The sequence below is a fragment of the Aptenodytes forsteri genome, unplaced genomic scaffold, assembly GCF_000699145.1.
Source record: "Aptenodytes forsteri isolate BGI_AS27 unplaced genomic scaffold, ASM69914v1 Scaffold99, whole genome shotgun sequence".
Taxonomy (NCBI): domain Eukaryota; kingdom Metazoa; phylum Chordata; class Aves; order Sphenisciformes; family Spheniscidae; genus Aptenodytes; species Aptenodytes forsteri.
The window spans coordinates 1,824,944-1,835,808 of record NW_008795321.1 but is presented as its reverse complement, the minus strand read 5'-3'; the positions used below and the strand labels follow the sequence as shown (position 1 = coordinate 1,835,808).

The window sequence follows — 10,865 nt, the reverse complement described above, 5'->3', positions numbered from 1 at the left end:
TCCTCCCCCTCCCCCCACTAGCAAAAATCCCACCCCAAGGGTTTAGGGCTTTTATACCTTTACTCAAGAAGGAGCACACTCCTTTGGGAACACTTCCAACCTTTCTTTGATACCTGAGAAGGGATTGTTCATTTCTCTTGAAGATGAGCTGCAAACAAAGGAAAGGATATGGTTTTGTGCCTACTTCCTTTCTTCACTGTTTATTAAGTCCAGAAACACTTGTTTGCTTGAGGTTTTAAGATAGCTTTCTGGCACTTTCAAGTTCTAGATGTATCAGCAATGCTAAGCTTCCTTTTTCTGTTTTTCACGGAGCTCTCCTTGGGGAACAGAAATTTGTAGAGACATTCACATTTGGGAAAATTGGGAATGTGTGGTAGGAAATCTTCCCTTCCAGTTGTTTTACAGGTGTTTGTTAAATAGTGCAACATACAGTCCTCCTGCCATCCAGCTGAAATACCTTGTCCCTTTGGTTATTAGAGTTTACAACTTATAATAAGTCACAACTTCTTTGTAATTTGGATTTCACCAGTCCTAGTAGGTGTCTAATACACTTTTAGAAATGTTCCATGAATAGAGGCAGATAGGGAAAAACTTTATTCCTGTAAAAATAAATAATTCTAAAAGAAGTATTAGATCCACAGATAGACAGAAATATAAAGTCAATTCTATAGCATAGGAAAAAGTGTGTAATGATTTAGAGCATTTACATTTGCATTTAGGTATCTTTTCATTCTGTACACGTGGCATTTAAACAAGTACGTACCAATTTTTTCTCTCACAACTGTTTCCATTGAGAAGGTATATAGCTTATAAATAGTGCATCTGTGTAGTAATCAGGCCTAAATGCATGTTTAGCTCTGGACACCACAGCATATGCTGTGTAAATTCATTACGGGGAAATTAAAAAAAAAAAAAAGTAGAATTCAACTTTGCATTTTTTTCCCCTAAAGGGAAAGTTTTGTTTTGAAGGGTGCAAAGCAGCAGCTTGCCTAGAACAGGCAAGCAGAACAAAATGTTACAACGTTCAAGACTTTCTAAACTAATCCTAGAAAAACTACTATTGAGGGTCTTTGGGTTTTTAGTTCGTTTGTTTTGATCAGCTAAACATTTTGTTTGATGTTGTCAGGATTTTTTACTGAGCAATATTGAGTGACCACATTGTTTGCAGAAAACTTCATCAGGTTAGTTTTTTAATTCTTGAACACTTGGAAAACTCAGTTTTTGAATAAAAATGCTTAATTTGAACCAATCCCTCACTGAGAACATTGGAGTCACGGAAACGTATTCAATTCACTATGTCAAGCACTCAATCAATGCTAGATTTTACTGTTACCTTCCCAAATGCTAATTGACCGCTACTGTGCGTGTGCAGTGCCTTTACTCATGTAATCAAAAAGGACTTTTTCCACAGGGGCCCCTTCTCCTTTCAGTACACTGATTAGACCTGAGCATTACCCAACCTGAGATGACTTATCAAGACTTGTTGACTATTTTTTAATCACTCCGTTTAACTGGTTTAAAAGATGGTTAAAACATAGTCAGCTGAGCTACTCCCCAAATTACCCCACTCCCAAATTCAGCACTAATGGCAACACCCTATGAACACTCCTTGTATGTGTTCCTGTCTACCAGAAGGCAGCAGCGCTGTAGTGCAGTAAAACACAGTAAAACACTGTTATCATGTGCTTCATTTTCATAACAAGCATTCTCTGGGAGATTATAACACCCTAAAGAGACCTAGCTGGCTCTGTGTCAGGCTGTCTGCTAAGCTTTAATTCCCCTTTCTGAAATATTTGAGATGGTGATACTTCAAATAGACAAAAAGGAAAAACAAAAAAAAGGAATTAAAATGTTTGCTTTCATTTTTCCAAGTCTTCACATCAGTGGGAAACCTAATGAAGAAGCGTTCAGCTTCCAGAAGGAGGTCGTGTAACCCAGACCCACCAGTTATAAGCGACACCACTGCATTTCTCTTTACCCGAATTAAGTGTGGCTAAGCTCCTCACAGTCATGACTGTTCAGTCCATCACTTGCTGAAGCCTTGAACGTGTGATTTTTTTCATGCAGTACGAAAGGTGTGCTCCCTTTACGGCTGCTATTCTGCAAACCAGGAAATCTAGCGTTAAGGCTGCCCATGTAGGATCAGTAGTGCTGACCAAAAGCACCCACCTTGACTGTTCCAATGTATTCAAAACATGCTGACAGGTTAATTTTTACTTTTGGGCATGTTGGTCTTCTCACAGCCGGCATGGACTCCTTATATATGCGTGTCGTCTGCATGCTGACAGACGTGTGAGTGTGTGCTCACACCTGATTTGGATCAGCTGTGCTCTGCTGGGCAATGGGGCTGTGGACAGACTCACAGCCTGCCGCTCTGTGGTGCAGCAGGACGGGGCACGGCTGGGATGGTGAACAGAGAGATGCTTGTGCTGCGCTAAGGGATTCCAGCCCCAAAACCAGCACCATGCTCCTTAAAGCTGGTGCTCACTGGCGGTAAATGCAAGGAGTAAGTGAGCTATGGTGAACTCCCAGCCAAGACACGTGTGGGAGTCTCTGGACCAGGATGGGTGTGGTTCTGTGCCTCACTTGCTGGTTTGCCTGTGACAGCCTCAGTAGTTTAGCCCTGGACCTAACTAGTGTGGACACATGCAAGTCTCCCTAGTCTTGAATCTCCAAGATGGTGTGTCATTCAAGAATCAGGCATGTTTCTGCTCTGCACCTACGCACCGGAGGAAGGAAGGAGGGCACTACTGTCACTGAGCTTCCCACTGCCATTTTTCACAGAGACTGAATGGAAAAAGAAGTTAGGAAGCAAGTTGTTGCCAATTACCCCTGCAATAGACACAATTTATCCTAAAGACAGACCAACACCTCCCCTGCCCAAATCTTTGTATTTTCTGCTGAATGATGCTTCTACAAGGAAAGGTTGTTCCTACTGAAATTTTCTTTCCAGCTGGATTCTGTTGAGGTGTAAGGTGCAACACAAAGGCACTTCTGAACATCCTGTGAAACAGTCACTTTATTGCAAAATGAATATCATAAAGTACAAAATTTCACATAGTTTAACTCTTGAAAGAAATGTACAAACCCTGTGTCATTTGTAGAAGGCACAACATGAGCTAGAGAGGGCAAGACTGGACAACTGGTTGAGGGGTGCTCAGCTTGTAAAATGTGAGTGAAGAGTCCTTCAGTATTCCTATTATCCCGAGTATTGTTTCAGTTCAAGAACCACACAACAGGAAACACTTCATTACTTTTACCTAGTATATTGTACACCTGTAGGGTTCTTTTGTTCACCTGAGGTTTCTGTTATTTAGGCTGTAAAGGATAAGCATCTTGTAAACAATGAGGTTGGATTATGGGGTTGATAGATAACAGTATTCTGACCTTCCTCCCCAACAGGCTGTTAATAGATAAGGGGCTAGGTTCTGATAGGCAGAGATCTCATAGCTTCAAAGCTTTGGGAAATTAATCATCTTTTCAATGTAGAACAGTTTCAAAGCAACTTGAATACAGAGAAGCCACTCCATGGAGGCGTCTTTGGCTTTGAGCTTTTTATACCATTTGGTTATGTACTTTGGATAAGTTCACTTCAAAATCAGAGAGTACTTATTCCTGATTACTGCATTTAACAATACTATGAATGAGAAGGGAAATGCTTTCTTACACTCCAAGTGCTGTGTAAGTACAAGCTTTATTTCACCTATTTCCACATCTCATCTTTGATCATCCCTGTGAATCTTCTACATAGCACATTCAAAATCTGACTCACTCAGATGTCAACGAAGTGATGGGAAAATTCCTATTATCAAATGGCAAGGCTGAAGATGACCTTAAAAAGTCAAAATGTTTCCACTAAAAGCAGCAGCCTCTATCTCCCTTATACTTTCAGAGCAAAGACGCTTTGCATTTAGAAACACATGGCATCAGCTCTGAGAAAGTTCACTGTAACTTTCTAAAATGAAGTACAAAGGAAAAACTTAATTCCACCGTTTCATTTAATTTTAACATTAAATTCTGTGTTTGGGCAAATGGGATTGGTTACTTTAATCAGCATTAAACTCTAATTTCCAAAACCGTGAAAAGGTGGAGGGAAGGAAGTAGTATCGAGGGACACTTTCATGCATCTTTGTTTCAAAATACAAACATTACATGGTAAGCATGGTCAAAATACAAATTGTGGTTCTGCCATTGCCTTACTAAGTGAGTTCCAAAGTCCTAATGTCTCTCTCTCTTTCTCTCAACATCCTCATCTGCAAAACTGTAATAATATTTCCTTATTTCAGAGAAGTGTTGTAAAGATCATTTAGTAAAACATTTGCTCAGGGTTCAGAAAATACTAAGCATTAGGTATTATAAATTATGAGTTAATTTCTCTTAAGCTGCAGCAAAGCCTGAGTGATCTGCTTTGTAGGAAATCCTCACTGTGTGCTTCTGTAGTTCATTTTGGATAAGATTATCTACATGAGAGCGTTGTATAGTTAAAGAATCACTCATAGTTTAGCGTCTTCTTGTTAAACTATTACTTGTTAGCTCTGCTAAACATGACATGGTTTATTAAGAAATCCAACTGCATGTCAAGTCCCTAAGTATAGTCCCTATACTTAGAAAAAAATTTAGAAGATCTATAAGAATTATTTATTGCTACTTCTTGCTTTCCAAGCTTTGGTTGAGAAAACTTGTGCAGAAATCTCCCTGCAGTTAAGGACCGTGATAGATACTGGTGACAGAAACTGACCGAGGAAATTATTCTTTCCTACAGCTCCAGCTCAGCAAACACTGAGCAGGGGACCATGTCCCTCCTCATTAAGACAGCATTTAAGCATGTGATTAACTTGCAGAATGTGCTCCATTGCCAAAAGCACATGGATAAATGCTTTCTTGGAAAAGGACCATAAACAGACATAATTTGTCAGCATCCCTTAGACAAGCTATTTGGATTCACATAACACCTCAACCAAACCACACAGAGTTCTGTGTCTGTTAGCTAGTGGTGACTGACCTCATGCCACTGACCACTCTAATGGTCCACCCCTCTGCATTATGTGATTATTTTACAATACATGCAAAAGTATCTAAAAAGCACCCCCTTCCTTCTCAAGCCCTCAAGATATGTGGTTGATTAGGAGTCATCCCCCGGTTTTCATTCCATGATCTTGTGTAAATGCTTTTCTACGTGCTGTCCAGAAAGCGCACATGCTGTCTTGTGAGACATTTCTGATTTCATAGATGTTGAATACCCCATCACTTCTGGCTTGCAGCATGAAGCTCTTCCTTGGCCAAAGCAGCTAGTCCTTAGGTGCTTTGTGAAGAAGTCTGGGCATCGTATTTCCTAAAACTGTGGTTACGAAAAGATTCCCTGCAATGAAACGGATCCATAAATAAAGTTGGCAAATGGAAAAGAATCCAGGAAATACCTGCCTTGTGAAAAGGAGCAGCTGACAAATCATCAGCTGGATCATATTATGTGTTGGCAGGTCAGAGGCATATTCCTTCTTCTGCTCCCACCCCACACTGGGGCTTTGTAAAGAAGTGTACATTCATAAGTAAAGAACATAAGTTAAGACTCTTCTGTCTCAGTCATGGGACTAAACTGGATTATGTTATCTGGGAGTGAAAGGATCGCTCTTACTTCATGCTAACACCACATGGTGCCATGTGTTCAAAACAAACACATACCTGTTCTATCTTCCTCCTGGCTTCAAATGTTGAAGACATGGCAAGATGTTTCCAGTATCTTTTCATTAGGGCAAGGGGGAAGTCTTCTCTAACGATGCATTAAAATGACATAAATCCCCTACCCCAGGAATGAGCAGCTTGAGAAACACAGTTAACACTACATTCAGCTCCAGTGGAAGTCTGCAGACTTCTTTAATCAAGTATGAAGTTGGCAGTGTATATTACGGTCTGTTTTTAGCTGCCAGTAAAACTGCCTTTCTTCCTTGCAAAAATGGCATCTTTTTGTAGAGCTACAACAGATAACCCTGCCCTAACGGTACCTTGTGCTATGGACTTTCACTACAGGTTTGTACAGCTCTGGGATCTTCCTCTCAATCATGGGCCTAAGGTTCTCCTTCAGCTTCCCGTAGTTCTTTCTAAGCTCTAGCTGATATTCCCGCTGGTCAGCAGTAATAAGGCGCTTGTTTTTCTCCACTGCTTCACCACACCTAGGCAAAAGGAAAGAAAAAAAGGCATGACGTGTAATCTACTTCTGTTAAACTCATTAACTTTGTGTTAGGTAATCTTAATAGCCAAGAGTTCAGCTCCTCTGGGCTAGGCACTGCTCTGGTAACTTGTCAAGTCCAAAATGATAATGAACTAATAAGAAACCTCTGTCTTTTCCAAGTACACAAATTGAGGTGATATTTTTAAGACATTAGAAATGCACAAGGGAGCTAATAAAAACCAAATTTAATGACTGCAGAATACTGAGCTACCTGCCTACCTACTGTAAACAGATGCAGTGACAATAGCAGAGAGTAGAGGCTGTATCTTCTGCATAAGGCTCATTTTTATTTAACTCAAATTTATCCTTCAGCAATTATGCTTTGTTTGGACTAAGGAGATGAATATCTTGCTATGTGATTATGCTTGTTAAGATTTACAAGCATATCGAAAGCAAAGACCATATGTGTCTACCACTACCAATGTGTCTGCTTGACAGATAGGGTCAAGTGTTTTCTTATGAACAGCTTCCTACATAAAAATGTCATTTTATTAAAAATAAAATCAAGCCAATAGTCTGAAATTCTTGATTTCTGTAAAATGTCAAAAGATAAAACAAATGCAAGATCTTAATTTCTACATAATTAGTTTGAAGTATTAAAATTTGCTCCCATTTGGGATGCAAAGCCTACCAAAGCATTGACCATGAAGCAGAGATAAGAAGTCTGGACCAAGTGTCTAAAGTGTGAGATGGCAGGATTCATGATGCTAACTTGCATAATTAATTACACAGTCATATTATCATTGAATTATTGCGATTATTTGCTTTATTGATGCAATTCAGCATTTCAATTTTGTTTTACTGACCTCATTATAAACTCTTTGAAGCACAACCTCAGCTTGTTGTGATGTCGATAAAGTTTGGGGTCTGCTGGAATTTCAGCCAGGAACACTTGTGCTACCTCTAGTGGTCCCTTATAGGAATAACACAGAAAAATGTCAAAAACAGCTGCTTAGACTGAAAACAGACCACATGTTTGGTTAAGCTGTTTGTTATTTCATGAGCGGAATTATAGAAGAAAAGAAAACTATGCATAGTCACCATAACAGGATGGTTTTTTTCTCCTTTTTCGCCCCGATTTTTCCTTTGGCAACCTGAGTTTTTACCCATCATATCTTATCTTCTCCTGTTTTTATTTCTCCCCCAGTCCCACAAAAAAGGGAACAGAAAAATTCTGCTCAGCAGAGAAGAGCTGGGATAGCTCTACTGCCAAACCTGGTTACGTGGGAGAAACACAGCTCCAATGTGTGGCATTACAAGACCCCAAGGGAGTTAAACAAGCCCAGTGCAGGAAAGGACCACTCTTTCCAAAGCTTACAACGTGTTAGTTCAGACTAGAGGCTTTGGTTGATGAAGAACCTGGAAAAACTGACAGTATTGAGGCTTTCAGCAAAGAAACCAAGCTCTGTGGAACTGTGGGTAATGCCAAGTTTTTCTCTCAGTTATGTCTTCATTCTTTCATTTTATTTTTTTTTAATTGCCTTTTTTTGTTAGCAGGCACATTTATGTTGTAATTATTGCATCTCAACTTTCTTTTGGGACACTCAGGTCTTGACTTCATGTATTTCCTGTGAAACTGTGAGTTTGTGGTGGTCCCACAGCAGAATCGTTGTTGTTATTCCCATTCCCCAAGGATACACCTGGAGTGAACAAAATGGCTGAGATGGCTAGTGTGCTAGATATGGAAAATCCTTAGATGCATTCACAAAGCTCCTGTGAGTTTCTGCACCTACAACCAAGACAGCACTTCCATGAGCACTTTCACCAAAAGCATATCTAATGAACAGTATACAATGACTAAATATCAAGGGATGAAGTTTAAATGCACATTGTGACTAAATGTGTCTGACTAGATGTACTACTTCCAGTGCAAGAGATGACAGCGAAAAAGAAAGCACAATGAGAAAAGTATGCAGAAACTCTTCATCTGGCTTATTTGGATCCCTTACCTGATTTACAGTGGCTCCAACTGAGCCCTGCAAAACCATCTGGAGCATTTTGGCATCTGGTGGTTCTTGGTTGGTGGCTGCACTTAGTTCCTGTGTTTTTTTCCGCATATCTTCAATAGCAACTTCAATTGGGGTTAAAATAAACTAATGGATATGGAAGAAAAGATGCTTCATTACCTGAATCATGCACGCAGTTGACCTGTTCTAAATCTGACAATACCTCTATCGTTCTCCCATGCCAAAAGCAGTAGTTGTGAAACCCAGGAAGACTGTTCAATCTAAATGTCATCTTCGTAGATGCCGCATCTGATCCAAAGCTCTTTGACATCTTATAATTTACAAAAATAGGATGTGGAACTGACTCCCTGTTTGCATAAATTCATTATTATTTGAAGTTACTGACTTCATGTCTGAAATGGTTTTGCACTTTCTACCTTTACAAAGCTTCCCTGTCTCTAAACCAGCTCTGAGCCCAATTTAGTTCTTTGTACTTTATCAGCTATAAGTACAGCCATAAATAGAGCTCCACACATCCTCCTACACAGCATTACAACTGGGAGGTCAGAAGAAGAATATACACTCACTATCCTCTCTTCTCCACAGTAAATACCCATCTTGCATTTGTCTACCCATTCTATGCCATTCCTATTTATGAGAGTAACATGTCTGAGAAATTCAGCTTTCTTTTTTTCTGCCAAGCACAGAATTTGAAAATCTTCCCACCCAGAGACTCCTTCAGCCCCTGAGAAATTAGATCTGTCCTCAAAACCCAATTACCTCTTCTTTTTGGATGACATTGATTCTAGTTTTGATGTAGGGGAAAGCATGCATTGTGGTTAGGATGGTGTTCCTCTTGTATTGCTCGCTAAGCTCTCCTCTGGGGCGCCCATCCATGGTGAAAGGCGTAGTGTACATGAACCGACAGAGGTTGAAGTTCTTCTCAAAATAGGTTATTCTGTCTTTCATCTCATACTCATCAAAATATGGCTCCACAAAAGTAATTTGTATGTATGCCTGAGAAAAGAGGGAAGAACCATTACAGTACTTTACAACCCAAGAAGTGTAAAAGGAATGGCATATGTGAAATATCCCATAATTTACATCGGCTAAGCATGGTCTGGAAGAGCATAGAGCTGCAAATCCTTCAGGGCTCCTTCTCTTCTTCAGAGCTGACAAAACTTGCCTCTGGGGAGGGCACAGCTTAATCCTGGGGATCAGAGCCAGAGCAGGGACCAGAGATCAGAACTTCTAATTTCCACACTCTGTGACAAGCTACCAAACTAAGCCTTTCACAGAGGCTTTAAGGACATCCCTGGGCAGAGAGATACAGCCAGGTTGGGGTTTTTTTTGGTGCCTTATTTGAGCATAAAAGTTTCAAGGGGATCCCCCTCTCTTCCTTTCTTTTCTGTGACAAAGCAACTCAACACTTTCAGTAGTACTTTCCCTACCTTATTGGGATCCAGCTTTCTTTTGTCTACAGGAGCGGAGTCCTTAATCACTTCCACAGCATCCTCCCCAAAACACTGGCCATAAAATCCCTGGAAAGGAAACAGAATTATCCCAGAGTGTTTTTAGTCCTTAATACAATGCTAATGATCTGTATGTCTCTAGGAGAAAGGAGTAACCATGACAATTTTGGGGCTCTGTACAGTCAGTATACTGCTTCATGAACCACAGCTGGCCAGGGTAAGTCATCTTCTGACAAAGATCAGTGTGAGTTGCTCACAAAAAAGCAGAACTTGAGGTAAAGAGATCAGAAGGGGACATTGCAGTTCCATGAAAAAGCTGAAAAGATACCAAAGCAAATATCTGGCATGCTCAAATCAAGTCATTCAATGTATTACAGGCCTGCCCGTAAGAGACATGGCCTCAAGAGAATGGCTCACTTTCATCATTATGCTGTAAAGAGGGCTACAATGGAAAGGATATACACAAAGGAAATAATCTATGGTGCAAATCAGTTTGTTACTGATTTTTACATATCAATAATACTATTACAACTGTGTGGGATCATTAGAAAGTATAACATAACACTGGAGATCATATTAACACAATGTTTTTTTCTTTACCTCTAATCTGTGAGAAATCTCAGGAAGTTTGGTAATTGCAGGTTCCTTATAAACAAATTCCTGTTCATCCAAGTCCCCAAATTTGGATCCATAGAAACCAACACGGAAGTAAGTTCCAAACATTCGCTTTTGACCCTAATTGATAAAAAGAAAGAGGAAATTTACAATTACTTATTTTTTTATGTCAACATTGTAGTATTTGGATGCCTTTTTTTCCCAATTGATATATAAGAAAACCCACTAATCCTACATTTTCTCTATTTCAGAGCCAGTTCTATGTATCATCAGTGCTGATGGATTAGAAGCACACATTCATGAAGGAAAGTATACAAATTAAAGGGACATTTGACTGAAACCTAAATTAAAATTTAGGCTAATCATGAAGTGACTCTTGCAAAACAAAGTAACTTATTATTTAATTCCATTGGATACACATTAACAAAATTAAAATTTTGCAAGGAAAATTAATAAGAATTTGAAACTGACTAGACTCAGCAATAAGATTCTTCTGAAGAAAGAGAAGGAAAGGGCAGTATGAGTGCTGAGAATTTAGCCAGGCTTTTGTATTTCTTCTGCTTTATAACTGAAAACAGTAGTTAATTGAAAATACAGCTATTTTTC

General features: G+C 39.6%; 1 protein-coding gene across 1 annotated transcript in view; it reads right to left on the bottom strand.

The window, feature by feature from the left end:
* Window positions 1-5,278: 5,278 nt before the first annotated feature.
* DOCK8 (dedicator of cytokinesis 8) overlaps window positions 5,279-10,865 on the bottom strand; it is a 105,307-nt gene continuing 99,720 nt past the window's right edge. The window contains exons 42-48 of the mRNA XM_009279936.1: window positions 10,245-10,379; window positions 9,624-9,713; window positions 8,953-9,189; window positions 8,176-8,319; window positions 7,033-7,139; window positions 6,000-6,167; window positions 5,279-5,359 (exon numbers count right to left, since the gene is read on the bottom strand). Coding sequence (XP_009278211.1) covers window positions 5,296-5,359; window positions 6,000-6,167; window positions 7,033-7,139; window positions 8,176-8,319; window positions 8,953-9,189; window positions 9,624-9,713; window positions 10,245-10,379 — 945 coding nt within the window. The 3' untranslated portion in view covers window positions 5,279-5,295. The remainder of the gene's footprint in view (window positions 5,360-5,999; window positions 6,168-7,032; window positions 7,140-8,175; window positions 8,320-8,952; window positions 9,190-9,623; window positions 9,714-10,244; window positions 10,380-10,865) is intronic.